General features: G+C 49.4%; 1 protein-coding gene across 7 annotated transcripts in view; it reads right to left on the minus strand.

The window, feature by feature from the left end:
- Positions 1-6,508: 6,508 nt before the first annotated feature.
- Positions 6,509-22,499, minus strand: part of TULP4 (TUB like protein 4) — a 223,062-nt gene continuing 207,071 nt past the window's right edge. For all 7 annotated transcript variants that reach the window (XM_044924040.1, XM_044924042.1, XM_025294333.2 and 4 more), the window contains 6 exons: positions 22,197-22,341; positions 18,486-18,630; positions 16,455-16,548; positions 15,199-15,342; positions 10,298-12,819; positions 6,509-8,665 (listed from right to left, as the gene is read on the minus strand). In XM_044924040.1, coding sequence (XP_044779975.1) covers positions 8,549-8,665; positions 10,298-12,819; positions 15,199-15,342; positions 16,455-16,548; positions 18,486-18,630; positions 22,197-22,341 — 3,167 coding nt within the window. In that variant the 3' untranslated portion in view covers positions 6,509-8,548. The remainder of the gene's footprint in view (positions 8,666-10,297; positions 12,820-15,198; positions 15,343-16,454; positions 16,549-18,485; positions 18,631-22,196; positions 22,342-22,499) is intronic.

Here is a 22,499-nt window from a genome sequence, read left to right on the forward strand (position 1 = left end):
CAACACTGCCTGGCTTGGAGCGAAGCCACTTAGGAGTTTCTACCTGCTCTTCTTGTCTCTCTGTTGGGACCAAACTCTCCCACGAGGGGCTTGAGAAGAGGGAGAGCATGCTTGCTCGTGGTGGTTTGCAAAACTTGCTGTTTTTAGGGGGCTGTGCTGTTGCTGTCCTGTTCACCTCTGCTCTAGCCTGGATACTATACATACAGCCAGGCAGCCTTGGGTTGTGTCGGTTGGAAGACCTTAGCTAGTTAGTTTTAGCTGCGCCTCTAAAGTGTGAGTGAAAGTCACTCCGATGTGTCCCTTTGTGATTCCATAGACTATACAGTCCATGGAATTCTCCAGGCCAGAATACTGGAGTCGTAGACATTCCCTTCTCCAGGGGATCACCCCAACCCAGGAATGGAACCCAGGTCTCCTGAATTGCAGGCAGAGTCTATCAGATGAGCCACAGGAAAGCCCCTCTATAGTGTACTGAAGATAAAAACAAGTACTAGGCTCCAGATAAAAGTCTCTTGGAACAGATGCACTTGTATCTGGCTGCTTTTGAAAAATTATTATGCTTTTAAATACACGCTTGAAAGTGAAAGTGTTAGTCACTCAGCCGTATCTGACTCTTTGGGACCCCAAGGCGGGCCCTGAAGCATGGTGAGACCCACCACCAGGGTGGAGCTGATGGAAATGAAAAGGGAAAGGCTGGGGAAGGGAGGCCAACTCCATGTGTGATCAGCACCATCAAATCAACCATTTGGTGCTGATGGGACTGTCTCCCACACGACTGGACACACGGAATGAATGGAGACAATTTCTTTATGGCAGAGAAATATTTTCTTTCATGATTGAAAACAAAGGAGGCAAGCTTCAGTACTGGCAAGAAACCATAATCCCCAGACTTGAGAGCCCCCTGTAGTCAGTACAGGTACTTTGGGAACATGTACCCAGGACTCAGAGGACCCCCTGGGGCTCCAGTAGAGAGAGAAATAAATCACTAGAGGACAGCCCTTCTCTTCCCAGTGGGAATCCATCACACGTTTGCATCCCAAGCATTGTGGTATCTGGCCGCTCGCCTTCTTACCAGGGAGACAAAAAGTAACATTGGTAAAGCCCAGATTTCCATGATATCAGACATGAAAAGTATGAGATTCGAGGATTAAAGCACTGCTCCTCTTCTACCTGGGACTGCACTACTACTGGGTCCATGCAAGATGCCACGGGTGGTTCGGGGTAGGGGCAGCCCTCAAGGTGACACGCGGGAGGCAGGAAACACTGAGCTGATTCGCTTGAAAGGGGAAATGACAAGACCGTTTGAATGAGCTGGAGGCCAAGCTAAAAGGACACTCAATGACCCTCGGTTCCCCGTGCACAAATGGGGAATGGCGTCAGGACTGGCCTCTTTGTCGTGCTTTGGAGACTGGAAGAGCAGTCCCGAGGTCTCTCCGCACCCTGTTAGCTGAAGATGGGAGAAATGACCAAGGTAATGGGCTTGACTAAGAGAAGGCAACTGGATCAGTGGTTTGAGACCCTGTGATGCAGCCAGCCTTTATCATCCAAGTTTCCCCCATTTTGGGGGGTCCTGGGGGTGGGGACTACTGTTGCACATGCAGTGAAAACTGCTGCATAACCACGGGGCTTAAGTGCCTGGAACACACAGAGCTAAGCAGCACAGGGGCTACCTAAATTTCAGATTAATCAACTGAAGGTACAGACATCCCACACGGCCAAGACGCTGTCCTGAGAGATAGCTGAGGTTTAATAAATTCCTCAGGCTTATCTTGCCTCAAGATAAACTCAGTAAGTTCTCTGCTATAGTTTTTTCCTAATTTCCCACAGCTTTTACTTTGCCTTAAGTGCCAAGTTTCAAGGAACAAGTCTGGGAACTGCACTGAAAGTTTCAGGAGAGAAGCTTTCACGTTCTCTAAATCACAGAGAATGCACACTCTGAGGAGTGAGGTGATGTGGAGGCAGGGACCCCAGAAGACAGAAAGAGGGATGTAACTATTTTCGCCCGGGACTCAGTTCCCTGCTAGGGTCCTGCTTCTAGGCTGCTGTACCTGCTGTGGCCTGAACCTACGGTTCCAACAGGAACTTTGAGTGAGATTTCAGAAACAAGCCTCTTCTTTGCGTGGATGGTTGCATGTTCTTCAGTGCATCGAGCAATGGTTTCTAAGATAAGCAGAGAAACAAATCCACGCAGACCAGCTCCTTCATGACGCCTGGGTGAGTAACTGTTCGATTTCCTGACAACTCTTAGAGGACAAGCTCTTGAGCGGGTGGGCGCGCCTGCTGGTGGGCGAGGGCGGCCCACCTACACTGCCTCTCTTTTCCCAGGAGATGACTGAGTGCAAGTGGCTCAGAGCTCATTACAGGCACATGATTACGAAACACCCGAGTGAGAAGCTGGGAATCAAAACTAGGTCTATTCATTAATGCGATCCAGAAACCTTCGATTGTACTTCAGGATTGGTTTTTTTTTTGTCTATGGAATCCAGAAATCATTTCAATCTCTCAATGCTTTAATTTTCTTCTGAAAGGTGAAAGGTATCCACTGTATAACGGAGTATGGAGATTCAGCTGTGCATTCTTGGAACAGCTGCAGTGCAATCTCCACGAGGCACTTGTGTGTCTCCAGAGTTTTGGGGGCCAGGATATGGGAGCTAAATTGACTCCCTATTCTCTTAACACTACCAGGGAAAAGAATACTGAACGCCAGAATAAAAACAGAATGCATCCTTTTCAAGATGAGGTTTTAGAAGGAAAGGGATTTGCCAAGTATCCTTACTTTGAAAATAAATCATTTCTGGAGACACCACCTCACACTGAATGGCCCCAAAGCTGATAAGGAGCCGGGCTGGTGGAGAAGGTAATCCCACTCCTACACATGGCCCTCAGCTCACAACAGAGCCTGGCCCTGAGGCCTTTGGGCCCTTGATTTCAGGAGAGGGGAGGAAGGAACTTGTTTCTGATCAGGTCTCCTTGCTACCTGATTTAAGCGGTGAAGATACAAGGAATATCAACTTCAGGCTCACAAACTTTCACACTAAAACAAGATCTATTTTGATTCTCATACAAAATCCAGGTTAGCTTTGTATGACTATTACTATTTAAAGCACAGATTTATAGTTCTATGCTTATTTAGAAATTAATGATTAAAATTTGCTAGAGATGACAGTGGTTTTTGGTTCTGTCTCCTAAAGCTTGAGTGATCATATCTATTTTTTATCTCTGGAAAAACCACATGGATGGCTCTGTAAATGCGCATGGGGACAGTATTCACAGGTGAGCCTCCTATGACCTTCAGTCCTTGCCTCCTTTCCAAGGTCAGAGAGAATTCCAGGGCGAAGCAGGGAGGTGCACCAAGTCTCATTAGAAGTAATAACAACAGTTATCTTAGCACTTGTAGTGGAATTGCTCAAAACCTGGGTTTATTAAGTTTGTTACAAAGTAAAAAAGAAAAGTGTCAATGTACTTAGCACCTCAGATCTTGTAGGTACTAACAGAAGCACCCTGAATTGGTTTTTTTTTTTTTACAAAAGCAAAGAGAAACAAAAACTCAGATCAGCTCAACAGGAAAACAGCATGACCTGGGACCTCTCAGAAGGAACAATGATAATAAAGGCCTCAGGTGTCACGTAACAGCTGGCGGTAACCCAGAAGTCTAACTGGAGCCGCGGTCATCCTGGGTCATGCCAAAGGACAGAACCGATTTCTTCTCAAATGACTTAAGACCACATCTGAATTTGGCACACAAGGAACTGATGGGTTTTTTTTTTTTTTTTTTAATCTGAAAATTTTATTAAGCAATAGCTGACAACTCTTACAACTTCAAATCATCAAGAAAAAAAAATAAGGAGATTGATCCATCTCAATAATAAAGATGGAAAATAATTTGGACAAACCACATCATTTTGAATGCAAACCACCAATGCCTTTTAGAATACCTCCTGCACAATCAAATACACAAAACACATAAGGAGAGAGGAGACCAGGGTGAGCTCATCAGAATGAAATTTGGAAACCTCAACAGATCTTGCTTGGAAAATGAAACAAAGCAGGATGCTGAGTTCAGAAACCAACCGATCAGCCGATAGGAGAGGAACCGGGTGCAGCAGGCAGCGCGCCACTCCGCAGGCGGGGCCAGGAACACGCAGGGGGTCTGGTTTGGTCTGGGGTGTGTGCACCTGCACTGCGCGTGTAACCGTTAGGAAAAAACAAACAAACAAAAAAACGAAAAAGGAGACGCCAGTAGTAATAAACTCAGAAAGTGTGTCCAAATTTACAGTACTCAAATGATGCATTTATAAACAAATGCAAAACCAATACTCCCCTTGGCAAAATAATACAGCGCCTTCTTCAGTCAAATGCAAACTTTTCTACGACACGAAAGAAATCGTATCTACAGTAAACAAGGTCTTAGAACCGTCCCCCTCCTCCTTTAAAGAACATATAAACAGAAAACACAGGCACAAGTTACAAGAAAATCACACAAAGCCAAAGAAATGAAAACCACAACCCTTCAGAGTTTCATCAGCCAGAGATAGGCAGACACAGGAATGGTGAAGAGTTTTTGAGTTCTGTGCTGTGACAAAAATCCCAGGAACTCCACTACATCTGGACACATCTTGTCTCAACCAACTCTGTTCACAACCACTGACTTGGCCGAGCAATACATGGCCCACGGGGGACACAACGGGTTCCTTCTTGAGAAACCTGCACATGAAGATCGTGCAACCCTGCAGAGCACACTTGGCAACTCAAGCCAGACGAGACATACACTCGTTTGTCTTTTTCCTACCCACCCTTTAGGGCAAATGGTGACTTGTTTTAGGGCCATTCTCAGGGGTGCCCACCAACCAGGGCACACGCATGTGTGGGTCCGTCTCACCTGGACTCGGTGTGCTTAGTCTTGCTCAGTCATGTGATCCCACGGACTGTGGCCCACTGGGCTCCTCTGTCCATGGAATTCTCCAGGCCAGAATACTGGAGTGGGTTGCCATGCCCTCCTCCAGGGGATCTTCCCAACCCATGGGTTGAACCCAGATCTTTCACATTGCAGGCGGATTCTTTACCATCTGAGCCACCAGGGAAGCCTGTGAATACTGGAGTGGGTAGCCTATCTCTTCTCCTGGGGAATTTTCCCAACCCAGAAATCAAACCCAGGTCTCCTGCATTGCAGGAGGATTCCTTACCAACTGAGCTACCAAGGAAGCCTGTCTGGAATTGGTGCTTTTGCATAATCTTATGAGAACAAACATGATTCCAAACTCATTTGCTTTTAGAGGTAAAGCTTCCAAAGGTATTATTTTAAATGCACTGGTTTACATTCAGTAGGTGGCTCATGAAAACAGGCAAAAAAAAAAAAAATTTTTTTTTCTACAAAAGGCCATGTTTTGAAACCTACCTTCCAAGTTTGTAAAGTGGAATGAGGAAACGTACATTTCAGGCCCTCACACCATTGATCTGGACCGCAGGCATTTATAAGATTGTTCAGACCGTCCTTTCATTTTACAGATGGATAAACAGAGGCCCAAGGTCACCCACCAACTCAGCGGCAGAGCTGGCTTGATCTGGGGGTCAGTCTCCTGGCTTTCATCTATGATCACACATTCAAGTGTCCTCTTGGGGCACGATAAGGAAGCAACAGCCAAGGGTGAAAACACTGCAAACCCTTTGACTTCTGCCATGAGAGCTTTGACATTTTCCTGCTTTCTTGGTGTGAGTTCTTCTTAGGATACACATACATTCAATGGGTGTACTATACTCAAAGCTGTGCCTTTGGTTTGATGAGGTTAAACCAAGTTTAAAATTGGTTTTCATGTTTGTTAATATACCGCTTCCCTCAAAGAGGTGTAGATCCTGTTTTGTAGTTGACTATTTACTGTGCTAATGTTTTTAACTTTAGAGATCCAGGGAGGTATCTTAATATTCATAAGTTGCTATTAATAAACACTAAGTATGTATACTTCCACTGCTTAAAGCACTGACTTTGACAGAGAATGACCAAATGAAGGCAATTTTCAAAATAAGTGAAATCATCACCATCAACTGCAAAGACACGGCATTACAATGGCTACAGCCACCTGTTTCTGATTGGCGAGTGGCTGCCTCCTCCTTCAGGCTGGGGCAGCTGCTGCTCATCAGAGGCAAATTCCTGCCAAACATCCAGGGTGGAGGCCTTCACCCCTGTGTAGGAAAAAGGGCTTCTGGGGACTGAGCTAAGCATTCAGCAAGTTTAGTTCATTATCTGTTACAAATACTCACTTTCTCTTCACACATATTTGTCATTTATCATTCCAATGATTTCTCTTCATTTCACCTCTTATTTTAATTGAAAATAAAATTTTCAACAGAAGAGGAAATAGTGTTTTAGGATCTGTTATCTCGAAGAAGTCTCCTTTGAATATAATTGATAACACAAAATGGAAAAAAAAAAAAATTACTTTTAAAGGATGAGTAGGAGTTTTTCCCAATCAGAAAAAGTACAAACTGTCCAGCAAAAAAAAAAAACACCTTCTACCATATCCTTTTTATTTCTTGCAGCAAAACATACTGCCACCAAATAAGTCATTACAAACATACTATTTTTCTAAATAAATAATAAAATGGCATAACTCACCAGAACATAGTAACAGAATAATTTCTACGAACACTATCAAAGCAAGATAAATAATTAACTCTTGGACAATAAAAACAAGGGAACTGGCTTTAAATTATTTAGAAATAGGCTCTAACCATTATTGCACAACTGATGATAAGCAGTGAAACATCATATTAAGCTACACAAACTCATATAAAAGAATTATGTAATTCTGAGTACACAGCTAAATTCTTTCTGGAAAAATTTACCCACCAAAGAATCAGGTTCAATATTTTAAAATATGGGAACCTCTGGTAATAGCGGGGAGATGGCCTTCACCATATTTAAAACCTCACCTGTGTTTCTTCGGGGTCTGGAGACAATGGTAAGGGGGTGTCATCTTTCAGTGGGCCTGTTTCCTTCCCAATTTTTAAACTAAAACAGAAGACTAAAAACCAATTTTTTTTTTTTAATACATTTCTGCAGTATCTTCCACTTGTTTCTTTTTAAACAAAATCCAAATTTAGGACCCTAAACCAGTAGACAGTTCCTGTGTTCCTGCCCTACTCTCACAGATATGAGTAACCAAAAACATGAACTGGGTCGTGTTATGAGCAGGGCTGAATATGGCCCAACAAGTCCTCTAGGAGAGGGAGATGGGGAAAGATAATCTCTGGATTTTTGTTGTTGCAATTAACAAGCAACAGTCGAGAACTTCGGTAGGTTCTGTAACTTTAACCATGTTCTCCCAGTGGTTTATCACCTCAGTAAACAGTCTGTACAGTCAATAAACAACTTTTTTTTTTCCCCCTAGAGAAGTTGGTGGGGCTCTTGTCAAAGAACTGATTATAACTGTATCTTTTCACACCCTGGCAAGTGCCTAACATCTTTTATTTTTTGTTACATTTCTAACCTGTTGGAAAAGGTCTCTAGCCAACTGAATTTTAATACAGCCCCAAAAAGGAAAGGAGTCCTTTCAAATCAGTGCTGTCAGCATTTCTAGGAGGAAGTACAGAACAGTGTTATCTAACGGGAAAAATACTGTGTCGGCTGGGGTTCCCAGATCCCACAATGAGAGCGGGAGAGGGAGGGAACCCCCGCTTCTTGGCTTCTAGTGACCCATCCCTGCAGCCCAGGAAACCGCTGCCCCCGCCACGTGTGGGGAGCTTGATTAGAGGGAAGGATCGCTGAGCCGACGGAATTCTGACACATTGGGAATCTAGTGGAGGCACCAATGTAAACGCGCTCTCACGAGCGTGGCCCTTGGACAGCGCACACACCTGCAGGAGCCCCTTCCTCCTGTCATCCTTCCCTGTCAGCTCACGAGCACATCCTGTTACACCTGGTAACAGCACCCCCGGGAAAAAAGCCTCCTTTTATTAGCCAAACACAGTGCATTTGCCAAAATACCCTTCATTAATCAAGTCACCTGGGGGGGTGGGGAATAACATAACATGTGAATTAAACGGTGCCCCACCAAGAGAACCTGTACCTTCAGGATTTTTTGGTTGTGTTTTTCTTTAAAAGTTTTTTTTTTTTTAAACACTAGTGGTGATGTTGGAGGAATAATAAAAGCTGGATGTTGTGGAGGAGGAAAACGACACAAGCTCCTAGTCTCGGAGAACCAGCCAGGCGGGAGGCCGGCTGACCCTCCCTCTGAAGGGCCCTCTGGCCTGTGGCCGACAGAAGCAAACCCAGGACATCCATTCCCACAGCAGCCTTGCTTCCCAAGCACCACCAGGTGCCTCGCACCCTTCGGTTCCAAATGCCACTCTCTTGTATCTTACTTTTGCTTAAAAAGAAGGAAAAAAAAAAAAACCACAATAAAGGATAGTAAAAACCCAAACAAACAATGACGAAAGGTCAGTGCCCTCTCCTGGGCCTGAGAGATGTTTCCAGTTCTGCCCTCATCTTCTGGGCCCCGGACCGCGGGGCTCCATCAGGTCAGGCCTCTCTCTCCTGCTCATACCAGGCCCCTCACTTGAGGCGCTGAGTCACGTTGGCCAGGGCGACCGCGAAGGCCTGCACGGCGGAGAAGGGGTACTGGAAATCCAGGATGTAGGCGCTGCCGTCGATCCTCCCGAACTGCATCACCTGGGGTGGGGTGGGGTGGGGAGGCAGACACGTTAAAGGAGACCCTCAGGGCCGCTCCCGACAGAGGCAGACAGCACGTCTGTGAGAGATCTGCGACTCTGATAAGCTCCTCAATCTAACTGTGAGTAAGTGGGAAATAAACGCATGGAGGACCATGTTGAACAGTGTGGTGGGGAGGCCACAAGGAAGATTCAGAGCATGGGGAGCTCCATGGGTCAGAAGAAGGGGTTTCTCCACCAAGGAAACAGAGAGGAGAAAGGAGCAGCAGAGAAAGGAATCTCCAGGCTCAAAGAGGCTTAAGAGAACCACCGTTTGTGACTATCAGACGTCCCTGCTCAGAGAGGGACCAGGAAAGCAAGCTCGGTCCCCTCGTGGGCCTCTGCATTTTGGTCACCCCAGGGCTTACCGGGACCACACTACTGATGTTGTTACATGACGTGACATTCATTTGTTCATGGTCTCTTTTCCATTTTTGTAAACTCCATGAGGAACAGGGACCTTTCCTCTGATTTCCTCAGTGCTCTAATTTCAGCACTCAAAACAGAGGTTGGCAAACTCTCTGGGAAGGGCAGATAATAAACATTTCAGACTTTGCAGGTCATGTGGACTTTCCCACAACTACTGAACTGCTGTTGTAGGGTGAGAGAAGGGTAGATAGTACTGAAGTGGACGGATGTGGCTGTGTCTCAATAAAACATTTACAGAAAGAGGCTGCAGGCTGGGTGGGCCTGTGGGCCATAATTTGCCAACTCCTGGGCCTAGAAGATTGCCAGGTATTTAGCAGGTACTCTATAAACATTTGTTGAGCAAATTAACAATGTTGAGATTTAAATGAGCAGTGAAGAGTTCCCAGAATAGTAGGGAAGGACAGTCCAGACTGACAGCCATGCAGTGGGACCACAACAACTCCAAGTTGGAACGGGAAGAACTGAGAAACTACGAAAAAGGCTCAAGTGTACCAAGAGGAGATGCATGTTCTGCCGGAGAGTCAGGGAAGGACTTAATGACAGAAACACAGGGAAATACGCGACCAGAAGCTGGGTAATCGCTACGTCTAGGGCAATGAGCCTACACAGTCAAGGAAATGTAGTGGCTCAGAGATGAGTCATATCTAGAGGCACAGTCAGGGACCCATGACGACTGATTTACCTGGGAAAAGGGGAAGGGAAAGTTCACCTGTGCTGGGGTGAGACTAGGGTGAAGAAAATGAACCCCCAGGTTGCTCAGAGAGAAATAAGTACATGACGCCCCAAACTCAAAAATCAAGAGACAGAAGTAGAAACGTGTTCTTTGCTGATGCATCGACAGACACCAGGAAAAGCACACAGAACTGGAAGAGTAAGCCTCTGGGAGGGTAGGTTCTGGGAGCGGGTAAGTGCCTACTACTTTCCTCATGGGTCTTGTAGGAACCATCGGACTTTAAAAAATCAGGACATGGGTTACTTTGGTGAGAAATAAATAAGACGGGCACACTGAAAATGAAAGGTCCAAGTGGCCCACCCTAAGAGACATCAGCTGCTTCCCATAGTTCCCATCGGCCTTCTGAATGATTCTCCTCGAAGGCCAGAGCCCAGAGATCTGTCTCGACCAGAAGGTCGCATTCTGGCCGCACCCCGGGACACGGCTTCTTACCTGCCGCCCCTCCAGCTCGATCTGGAAGTTCTTTGCCGACTCCTGGGTCACCCGCCCCCCAAAGTCCAGCTGGTACACCTGGGTGGCCTCGTTCCAGAGCGGCTGCTTGTTGGCCATGACGTACACAAAGCCCTGGCTGCCCAGCCGGCCGTCCTCCTTCTCGCTGGCCTTCCTGCACTTGAACTCCTCCAGCTCGCTGGCCGCCCGCAGGCTCCTCTTGCTCTTCCAGCCCTTCTTGCTGCCCTGGCTCTGGTTCATCAGCTCATCCCCACTGATGAAGAGCTCCGGCTCGCTCTCTGAGCTGTCCTGGAACTCGTTCGTCTTATTCAGCTTCTTGGACTTCAGCTGGTCCTTCTGACTCTTCACTTTCTTCTTCTCCCTCCCCAAGCGGGGGCTGGAGATGAGGGAATTAAAGTCGCTCAGCGTCCGAGCCTCCTTCTTCACCTTGCCCTCAGTGATGGCCTGAACATTGCCCTCCTCTGCCCGACTGTCCAGCCGCTTTCGGTTCTTCTTCCCGAATTTCTCTGTCCGCTGGGGGATCGGGCTCTCCGTCAGGGAGAGGACTTCCTGGAAGTTGTCTGCGGTCTCCACCATCACCTCTGTCCCCAGGTGGCTTTGGAGGTCAGTGGGCGGGGGGGACACCAGGGGCTTCTCCACCACCAAGTGTGCCTTGGGGGGGAGAGTGCCCTGGGGGTTCTGCACGGGGGGACAGGGGCTGTAGGAGTTCCAGGGGTGCAAGGCGATAGGGGGCAGCTGTAAACTGGAGCAGGCACTGCTTCCCGGGTACATGGGGGGCAGGGTGCAGTAGGCCAGGCTGGGCGGGTAGGCGGGCTGCAGAACCACGGTGGACTCCTGCTGGGCAAACTGCGCTGCGGCCAGGGCGTCTTTCGGGGAGCAGGGAGCCTGCACCCCTGGCAGCGGGGAGGTGCTGCAGCCGGCCGGGTAGGGCACCCCCATCCCATAGCTGGGCTGGAAAGTGGCAGCAGGGCTGGCAGGAGCCTTGGGGGAGACGAAGGGCACTCGGGACACGTCCAGGTGCTGGCCCGGACCCACCACCAGAGGGGGCAGTTTCAGGGGGTTGGGCACCGTGCTCTGGGCTGTCCTTTCCTGAGGGACCCACACGTCCTCCCCCAGCACGGGGTCCCACTGGTAGGGGGGCGGCCGCTTAACGGCCACGGCGGCCTCGCCCAGCGCCGGGTGCCTCGGCGGCTTGTCGGCTGGACAGTGCTGGGCCAGCGCCTCGTCCTCAGTGAAGGCCGAGTTCACGTAGTCAGCACGCTCGCGGGCGCCTTCGGCCGCGCCCAGGAGGCTGTAGGACGACTGGGAGGTCAGCGGAGAGGTGCTGGCCGCATGCACCAGGCTGGCACCCGGCTGCGCCCCTGGGTCGGGCCGGCCCGCCGTGCCCCCTGCGCCGCTGCACTGGCTGCAGGTGTAGAGCGCGGGCGGTGGCCGCGCGGGGAAGGGCGCCGCGCCCTTGGGCTTGGGCGGGTGCGGCGGCGGCCGCGGGAGCTCCGCCAGCTGCGCCGCCCTGAGCGCCGCCTCGCGGTTGTTCCTGCGCAGCGTGGCGTGGATGAGGCCGCCGTCTGGCCTCTGCCCCGCGCCCCGGCTGGGGCCCAGCGGGCCGGAGAGGTCGGGGTAGGGCGGCGGGTCCCCCGGGGGTATGGAGTAGCGCGGGACCGTCAGGCGGTTAAGGGTGGCGCTGGTGCAGGGCTGCGGGACCTTCTTCTCGGTGGCCGTGAGCCTCAGCGTGGCCGAGCTGCCCGGGCCGGGCAGCGTGTAGGTGTTCTGGGAGCAGAGCATCCGCGTCCGGGGCCGGCACACCTCCTCCACGTTGCCGCTGCTGTCGAAGGTGGTGATCCGCTCGTAGCCCAGGGGCGGCTGGTAATGCGCCGCCGTAGGGTATGGAGAGAAGTCGCCCTTCTTCAAGCACGTGTCCACCGGGGGCTGCGGGGGCGGCAGCGGGGGTGGCGGCGCCGCCGTGGTGGGGGCAGCGGGGATGGTTCCGGGGTAGGGGGGCGGGGGGTTCATCTTGGCCACCTGGACCTCCTGGGGGGCACTGAACACCACCGCATCCCCCTCAGTGGCCAACTGGGGCACCGGCCGCAGGGCCTTGGCTGGCTTTTGCAGATGCTCGTGGTCTCGGTCGCCATGGTCTAGCACGGACAGCTGGATGGTCCCCTGGGCCGGCGGTGGCAGGGAGAGCTGAGGTGGGTTGGGGAGGCTGCGGCCCATCTCCACGCCTCCAAAGATCACCTGGCCGGGGCTGGAGTAGCGGCTGGACACGGGGTACTGGCTGGACACGGGGTACTGGGCGGCACTGTCACTCGCGTGCTCGGCACCGCCCACGGCTGTGGTCTGATTGGTCAGGACGTCCAGCTGCACATTCTGGTTGGCCAGCAGGGACTGCACCAGCCCGATGCTCTGCGTGGGGGACATGGCTTGAGCCGAGCTGTGGATGGGGGCGATGGGGATGTTCACGGTACAGGGCGGGTTGTTTTCGGGTACACCAGATGCTCCTGTCACTGGAAGGCAATTAGGGAGATGAGCTGCTTACAAAACAGTGCCATGAAACTGGGTCAGCGCAACTCATCCAGTCCTCCTGCATACAAAATACAATGGCTACAGAGGAAGGTGTGTTTGCTTAGGGAAAGCCAGACAGTTCACACAAGTTATGCAAAACTTCCCTAATGTTTCTAGAAGATCACACAGGATGAACCTGATGGGTTCTTCAGGGCAGCCTACAGTCATCCATAAGCTTAGGGCATTGCCAGAGCTTTTCAATAAACACCATGTACCTCAATGGCAACGGGGCAAATAACTAAATGTTTAAAGATGCTGATTACTTGTGATCTTGATAAAAGGGGCCACTGTTTTGTGCAGGAAGCGGGCAGTGGTACAGTATCAAAGTCCACTGAAGACTCAATGCCTAGGCTTTGGGGTAGATTTCTCCCGAGTTATGGGCTGGTCAGGGTAGGACATGTCCTGCAGCACACGTGTGTCCGAGATTTGTATATAAATTAAGTTTCTATAAATAGAACCATGTGAAATGCAGCAGAAAAGACCACTGAAAAGACTCTTCCAGCAAATCTGCATATGAGGGGAAGGGTCATTTCCTAATTTATCTGCTTTTTAGCCTTTCAAACAGTATGTAAGGTGAGCCACACTGAATAAACCCTGTAGATGTATCTTATTTGTACAGTGTGCATTTGCACAATGATCGGCAGAGCACATGTGAGTGCTCAGGGCCACTGTCTGAATGACCCTGTCTACAGTGTTCACCGAGCGTGCCAAGCTGACTCCTGCAGGCCTGTGAGTGCTGCTAGTGTGTGAGCAGGAAATAGAGTTTAACAGGCTAATTGCAGAGGCTGGCTGACCTTTCACCAGGACTGTAGCATGAAGCCAGCTGGTTCATCAAAAGCCAAGCCTGCCCTCAGCTCCTATAACAGACTCTCCCCGCCCCTGGGTGCTCTAGTGAGACAGCATGACCTCCTGGCTGCCCGAACCCGGGCCCCATCTCAAATCTACTCTTTCTGTTCCGCTTCCTCTTCCAGATGCTCTCCCCTCTGCATGGAACTCTGAGGGCAGGCATCTTCCCCGCTGAAGGAGGGTCTCTGTCATGTCCTCAGCACTAAGTGTAAGCCCCTCATCCACAGGGAACCGCAGACAATTATGACCACAGCTTAGCGTCAGACAGAGCCCTACCTGTCACCTTCCAGGAGAATGGAGGCCAACACAGGGAAAGTGTAAAAGACACTCCTATATCCGAGGCTGTGAACAGCAGGACATGGGCTATATGCTCAAATGTGTGCAGCCTTGCCAAACGGCAGGCTCCTGCGGTTCCAAGACCGTGCCCATCAGGACTGCGTGAGTTGATAATATCTGCTTCACCACTCGGATAGAGAAGCTGTCAGAGAACCAGAGGCGGCTACCATGAGCAAGCACCACATTGCTTTACAGGTAAAAACCTAGGCTGAGAGAAGTCAAGCGAGTCCCCACGTTCAGGGCCTGAGGTGGGATCAGAGCCCCCCACCCTGCACTCCATGGGGAGGAGCAGAGCCCCTCTGTTTGAGAATGACCAGGGACAGGAGAAGTCTATGAACCATGCACGGTTCCTCTGGCTCAGAAACCAGAGATTTTTCAGAGCCTGTATTTACATAACTGCAGACAGGCTTTTTTGAGAATAGTCACAGACAAGTAACTGGCAGACTAATTACAAATCATTTTAATCTATTAATAATCAAAATAGGGTCCCCTGACCAGAAAGCACTTAAATTAATTTGAGATGCTACAAATATCTCAAATTTGTAAACTACAATTTTAAAACCTTGTACCAGATTTTAACTCAGACCAGGCTTCCATGCACAGAGCTCTGCACTGCACTTGAGAGAGAGAGAGGCTGAAATGCACAGGTTTTCCACCCGGGAGCCAGGGCAGGTTTGAGAAACTGGGCTTTGTGGGCACAGGGTCATCTCAGTGATGCCATTCTCTAAGCAGGGGCTGACAGGATGAGGACTGGCCTAGGGCCGGTGAGATGGGGCTTCAGTTCTGATTTCTGAGTCCTGACTGGTCCTGATAACGTCTCTTTATCCGGGCATGGGACCAAGAGGAAAACCGTGAGGGTAACGAGATGGTGGAGTACTCTGTGAACATGAGGCATCACGGCCCTGCGATCGCCCTTGCTCTGGTGGCTTCTTTCTCCCCAAACCAGTGACAGGATGCGCCCTTTTCCCCGCGACACCTCACACACCTTCCACCCTGACTGAGGAAGCTGTACCTTTTTCAAACCGTGTCCGCAGGCACACCTGACATGCTGGAATCCTCAACTACTTACCACTCTGTCCCCCTCACCATTAACAGAGAGTATGGGCTCGTGACAAACTGGTTGACATGCGTGAACACACCTGGCAAGTCATCTTCATCTTCACTGAAAACATTCGGGTTGAAGACAGGTAAATTAACGTAGTCCATGGAAATCTTCCGAACCTCCGGGAGATAGATGGTCATCTGCCGCGGCTGGAGATGCAGGAGGCTAGTTTTGTAGATTACTGGTGGGGAGGAGTAGGGACACAGTCAACAGAGATGCGGCAGACGACAGCCAAGGCATCAGCAGAGCTCCTCGCGGGAAGGGAGACGGGGCCACGGTGGCTCTGCCGTCAAAAGACAGATCTCGTGCAGGCAGAGCCCAGGGCCCAAGGGCAGCCCTTCCAGGCACAAGACCACCAACCCCTGACCCGGACACAGCGTGGATGCGGGAACAACACACGCCTGGACACGGCAAATTCTCAGTCTACACGACAAACTGCCCAGCCACTCTGCCAGTAGTTTGTCTATAGAACCACATACATTTCACATGTGAAAGACAAATTCTGTTTTGGAATGAGCTGGGTATGATAAATTTATTTTGAAAAAACCTCATTTGTAATCAGAAGGATAATTTAGTGAAAATAGTTATGATAACCACAATGCCAAGCTTGGGGAATCAAATTCTGCTTTTATTCAGGACTGAATTCTTGGTCTGACTCACTTTAAATATCAGGGTAGAGACTTAAGAGTGAACTGCCACCTGCTTTCTGTAAAACGTGAGCCGAGTAAAGGCGAGCAGACAGAGCTGCTCACTGGAGTTGGGTACAGAGAGAGCCAGATGCTCTGGGCTCCTGCTTGGCTCTGTCCTCCCAATTCCACTTTCCCCAATGTCTCAAGCTACCAACAGACATGACATTTAACTGATACTCGAAAATGAAGTCTATAAAGATTTACCACTAAGAACTGCACTAACAGTCAGCCAACTTGTTCTTATAGCCTCTAATGCTCTCTTCTTGGCTTTCCTCAGAAATTGCTTTTGCTTCAAGAACCTGAGGACACTGGTACCAAAATCTGCCCACAGTAAAAGGCCAGAAATCAAAATGACCAGAAAAACCTATCAGAGCTTTTGGCTATTTTTATCACCCAGGGCTTATATAAAAAAATGAAAGCACCACTGGCAAAAAAAAAAAAAAAAAAAAAAAAAATTGAACAATAATTCTATTCTTCACTAAATCATGGTGGCTTGAGTCAAACTTTGGAGGGAAATACAAACTCATCTTTCGGTGCTGTAAGAGCTCACTGTACACCACTGGAGGCTGAATCGATTCCTGAGTTCCGATGGTGCAGCACTTACCTGCACCGAGGTTGGTTGGCAGGAAAGCAGCCAAGCCCACGATCTTAAATTTGGTTCCCCAGATATTAGACGTGACCTGAGCGAGATAGTTGTGCTGTGGGAAAAAGGAAGAAGAATCACAATCTGTTTCCATATTTTCTATCAATCACTTAAGAAGTAAGAATGCTAACACTTTTTGCTTAAAAAGCCACTGGCAGTGGCCGCTGATAGAGATATTCACCCTGTGTCATTCCACCGTTTTCAAGACCAGACGCTGACAAGAGCAGAACAGCCCTGTTTCCAAATGGTGGCTCACGGGCTGTGGTTCTCGGGTTGGGAGCAAGGGGTGGACGGATCCCAGCGTCTCCATGCGTGGGGAGGTTAAAAGGTCACAAGAGTGACTTTGGCACACTTTTCTTCGCCTATCCTTTTGCCCATCACTTGAACTACAAGGGTACCAAGCTCTGACTCCATTCTTAGCCTTGATATTTCTCCTGGAAACATCAGTTGCACTGATAACCGTGTGTCCTGAGACCACCCAATTATCTGTTTTCTCATTCGATTAAATTTCAAAAAATTTTAAAAGTTATCACTGTGCCCAAAACCACACACATACATAGGCTGTGTGTGAGGCTGTGTGTGTGTGCGTGCGCGTGTGCACACACAGGTGCAAAAGCAATAATAAAGATGAGTAAAATCCAGCTCCTCAAGAAAAGGGAACCCTCCAACACTGCTGGTAGAAACGTAAGCTGGTATGGCCACTGTGAGAAACAGTATGGAGGTTCCTCAAAAACTAAAAATTGAAATACCATATGATTCAGCAATTCCATTTGTGGGTACTGTCTGAAAAGAAAACCCTTAAAACCCTAATTTGAAAAGATATGTGCACTTCTAATGTTCAGAGCAGTATTATTTAAAGCATCCAAGACATGGAGGCATCCTAACTACCCAACAACAGATAAATGGGCAAAGAAGCTGTGGTAAACACACACACTAAAATATTACTCAGCCACAGAAAGAGTGAAATATTAGCCATCTGCAATACCACGAATAGACCTGGAGAGTATATGCTAAGTGAAGTATGTCAGACAAATACTGCATGATTTCACTTATACGTGGACTGCAAAAAACAAAACAAATGAACAAACAAAAAACAGAAACAGATTCATGGGGAACAAACAGGTGGTTGCTGGGGTGGGGGTGGAGGGGGATGAGTGAAATAGGTGAGGGAGATTGAGAGCTACAACTCCAGTTACAAAATAAATACTCTCAGGGATGAAATGTACAGCATGGAGAATATAGTCAATAATATTGTAATAACTTTGTATGGTGACAGCCAGTAAGCAGACTTATCATAGTGACCATTTAAAACGTATAAAAATACCAAATCACTATGTTGTACACCAGGAACTAACAATAGTGCTGCAGGTCAGTTATAGTTAAAAACAAAAACCTATATACACACATACACTCAGCTTATAACCCAAGGGAGGAGATAAGGCTTGTAGTTATTCACACACAAGGGAGTCATGAGAAAGGATAAGGGAGCATAAGCAGGATGCACTGGCCTTATTGTGGCTAAGCCAGGGAAGGCGGGCTTTGGACAGAGGTGGTTACACCTGGAAACCTGAAGACAGAAACCACGGGGAGGAGACAAGAAGGTGGGCCCACTGACCGGGAGATGCAGGCAGAAAGTGGAAGAGTGCAGTCAACTGCGAGGCAGTGGCCCCGGGGTGAAGGGGGCCAGGAGGGAGACAAGCCGGCCAGACGTGGGGCTGCGACCAGGGCTGGGCTCCTGGGACGCTGGGAGTCACTGAGGGGTCAGGAGTGGTTGGGGGTCCTGCGGTGGACGTGCGGAGATGTCTCAAGCAGAGCTGCCTTGGAGAAGGCTCTCACGGCAGCCGCAGGGATCCCCGAGGTGGGAGAGAGGCCAAGTGCGACAAGGAGGCGACAAGAGCCCCGAGGGACGGCTGTTCCAGGCACGGAGACGGTCCCCGGGACTCAGCGGCCCTCACCCACGTGCAAGGGGGAAGGGGAGCGGGGCTCCAATACCTGAGTGATGTCTTCAAAGGGGAACTCCCTCCGCGCCAGGCTGGGCGAGCCGATGGACGGCTTGCGCATGGGCAGGCGAGGAGAGCGGGAGAGCTCCTGAGCGGCGCGAGACAGCTTGGGGGACTTCCGGGCCTCGATGTTGATCCTGCAGAGACCAGGCCGAGGTCAGGCACCACCCGTGGGCCCCCGGGGACGCCACACTCTCAGGGGTGGGGCCCTTAGTTTAATGAAGTCCATACCGCCTGCTTTTTTGCCTTATGAACGTGAGGAAAGAAGGACAGAATTGTATGTGGAATAGTGTATATTTAAAAATAAACTGCAGTTAGATCAAGTGATTCATTTCTAAGGAACTTTTACTTGAGGCTTCTCTGGTGGCTCAGATGGTAAAGAATCTGCCAGCAATGCAGGAGACCTGGGTTCGATCCCTGGGTTGGGAAGATCCCCTGGAGAAGGGAATGGCTACCCCACTCCAGTATTCTTGCCTGGAGAATTTCAGGGACAGAGAAACCTGGCAGGCCCCAGTCCATAGGGTTGCAAAGAGTTGGACACAACTGAGCAACTAACCGGAGAAGGCAATGGCACCCCACTCCAGTACTCTTGCCTGGAAAATCCCATGGATGGAGGAGCCTGGTAGGCTGCAGTCCATGGGGTCGCTGAGGGTCGGACACGACTGAGCGATTTCACTTTGACTTTTCACTTTCATGCATTGGAGAAGGAAATGGAAACCCACTCCAGTGTTCTTGCCTGGAGAATCCCAGGGACGGGGGAGCCTGGTGGGCTGCCATCTGTGGGGTCACAAAGAGTCCGACACGACTGAAGTGACTTATTAGCAGCAGTAGCAGCAGAACAACTAATGCTTTCACTTGAGAATTAACTTTCACTTTCTACTAATAGTGGGCCTCCCAGGTGGCTCAGTGGTAAAGCATTCACCTACAGTGCAGGAGATGTGGGTTCAATTCATGAGTCAGGAAGATCCTCTGCAGAAGGAAACGGCAACCCACTCTAGTATTCCTGCCTGGGAAATCCCATGGATGGTGGAGCCTAGTGGGTTGCAAAAGTGTCAGACACGACTTAGCAGCTAACCAACAACAACAAATAGTGTGTTTAGAAATGCATTCTGTCAGGGGTTTACAAAATTAATCCTGGGGAAAATGGCGGGTGGGAAGAGTTATTTCTCACCTGAAGGCCACAACAACTTCACAGGTCCTAATACATGATATTTGGATTTCAACAGACTGACCTAGCATTTTGCCACTATATTTAAACTAAACTAGCAGATCTAATGGAGAAGGCAATGGCAAGCCACTCCAGTACTCTTGCCTAGAAAATCCCATGGATGGAGGAGCCTGGTAGGCTTCAGTCCATGGGGTCGCTACCAGTTGGACGCAACTGAGTGACTTCACTTTCACTTTTCACTTTCACGCAATGGAGAAGGAAATGGCAACCCACTCCAGTGTTCTTGCCCAGAGAATCCCAGGGACGGGGGAGCCTGGTGGGCTGCCGTCTATGGGGTCGCACAGAGTTGGACACGACTGAAGCGACTTAGCAGCAGCAGCAGATCTAAAGTTTTCCTTCAGTTTCCGTGGTTATGACATAGGGGACATGTGTTTAACGCCAATCTGCCTCAGACAGTACAGTATTATAAAGATGAATATGGGAAGGCTGATGGCACTCTATGACGGAGCAACACTGAGTCTCACATATATGGGCTTGCTGCTGCTGCTGCTGCTAAGTCGCTTCAGTCATGTCTGACTCTGTGCGACCCCATAGACGGTAGCCCACCAGGCTCCCCCTCCCTGGGATTCTCCAGGCAAGAACACTGGAGTGGGTTTCCATTTCCTTCTCCAATGCATGAAAGTGAAAAGTCAAAGTGAAGTCGCTCAGTCGTGTCCGACTCTTAGTGACCTCATGGACTGCAGTCCACCAGGCTCCTCGGCCTGTGGGATTTTCCAGGCAAAGTACTGGAGTGGGGTGCCACTGCCTTCTCCGCTTATATGGGCTTGAGGACTCGATAAGACATCTAGGGCTGAGGAGGACGGAGCTGGTTAAAGCTCTCGTGTTGAGGACAACCAGCCTGGCTGCCAGGTAGGGGGATTCACTTGGAGATGGCAGGAAGGAGGGCCAGCTCTGAAGACTGCAACACCCAGGAACTTTAGAGGATATTTAGAGGTGAGGGTCTCAGTGACGATCAATGCACCCTTTAAGGAAATCGGTGTCCAGGCCAGGGAGCTGGGACAGGGAATGTTGGGTTTCTTATCTGTAACAACAAAGGCCCTTCCGTCTACTCTCAGCGTTTTGCCATTCCTTATGACAAACTTTAGGATTATTATTTTTTAGTTCACTACTTTCCCATTACAGAATTATAGGCATGTAATTGACATTTTCTTTAACACATTACATACAATGTAAAAACCTCTTCTTTATTCCTCTCAAAGTAGAAGATAAAACAAGATTGAGAAAAGAGTAAGGCAGGGCTGTCTGCTGTCACCCTGCTTGTTTAATCCATACACTGGGCACATCATGAGGAATGCCAGGCTGGATGAGTTGTAGGCTAGAATCAAGATAGGTGGGAGAAACATCAGCAAACTCAGATATGCAGATGATACCACTCTGATGGCAGAAAGCAAAGAGGAACTAAAGAGCCTCCTAATGAGCGTGAAAGAGGAGAGTGAAAGAGCCGGCTTAAAAAGAAATATTAAAAAAACTAAGATCATGGCATCTGGCTCCATTACTTCATGGCAAATAGAAGGCAAAAGGTGGAAGTAGTGACTGATTTCCTCTTTGTGGGCTCTAAGATCACTGCAGATGCTGACTGCAGCCATGAAATCAGAAGACATTTGCTTCTTGGCAGGAAAGCTATGACAAACCTAGACAGTGTGTTGAAAAGCTGAGATATTGCTCTGCCGACAAAGGTCCGTATAGTCAAAGCTATGGTCTTCCCAGTGGTCACGTACAGTTGTGAGAGCTGGACCGTAAATAAGGCTGAGTGCCAAAGAATTGATGCCTTCAAACTGTGGTGTTGGAGAAGACTTCTGAGAGTCCCTTGGACAGCAAGGAGATCAAACCAGCCAATCTTAAGGGAAATCAACCCTGAATACTCATTGGAAGGACTGATGCTAAAGCTGAAACTCCTGAATTTTGGTCATCTGATGCAAACAGCTGACTCAGTGGAAAAGTCCCTGATGCTGGGAAAGATTGAGGGCATAAGGAGAAGACGGCGCTAGAGGATGAGACAGCTGAATGGTATCACTGATGCAATGGACATGAACTTGGGCAAACTTTGGGAGCTGGTGAGGGACAGGGACGCCTGGCGTGCTGCAGTCCATGGGGTCGCAAAGAGTTGGACACGACTGGGCAACTGAACAACAATTTGACTTTCTCTTTAACATGCTACATACACTGTAAACCCTCTTCCTTACTCTTCTCAAAGTGGAAGATAAAATAAGCTCCCTGGCTGTGACCCCCATAGCACCCACCATCGGTGCTGACCCCTGGAAGTTCTGTGTGCTTAGCAGACCTCCTCCCAGATGTCTTTTTCTGTTGCAAAGGAGAGGATGAGGGAAGCTGAGATGGCTGCAGGCAGGCCTTCTGGATGAAAGGTGGCTGCCTTTGCCCCTCAGCTGTCGATTTCAGTGGGACTCTGCCGCAGACACACCCGACACATCTCCAGAGACACACAGCAGGGAGCACACTCCTGCACGTCCAGGTTACCTTGGGAGTTTGGGTGATTTGCTAGCCCGGGAGATTTTGGGAGACTTCTTGGCAGCCCAGTCATCACTCAGTTCAATGTCGCTGGAGTCTGAGCAGTTGCAGCTGTCGATCATGGTGGAAATCAAGCTGTTTCCATAGATTTCATCTGGTGAGACACCAAGCAGCAACATTTAGGGGAGTGACGCCGATTAGCCCCCAGCAGTGGTCGTTATTGGAAACCAGAGGACAGACTCACTCCACAGGCCGTCATTTTTAGTCTAGAGGTTGAAACAGGCAGGGGCAGTTTTCCTTCTACATTTTCAT

The sequence above is a fragment of the Bubalus bubalis genome, chromosome 10 (genome assembly GCF_019923935.1).
Source record: "Bubalus bubalis isolate 160015118507 breed Murrah chromosome 10, NDDB_SH_1, whole genome shotgun sequence".
In the NCBI taxonomy this organism is placed as follows: domain Eukaryota; kingdom Metazoa; phylum Chordata; class Mammalia; order Artiodactyla; family Bovidae; genus Bubalus; species Bubalus bubalis.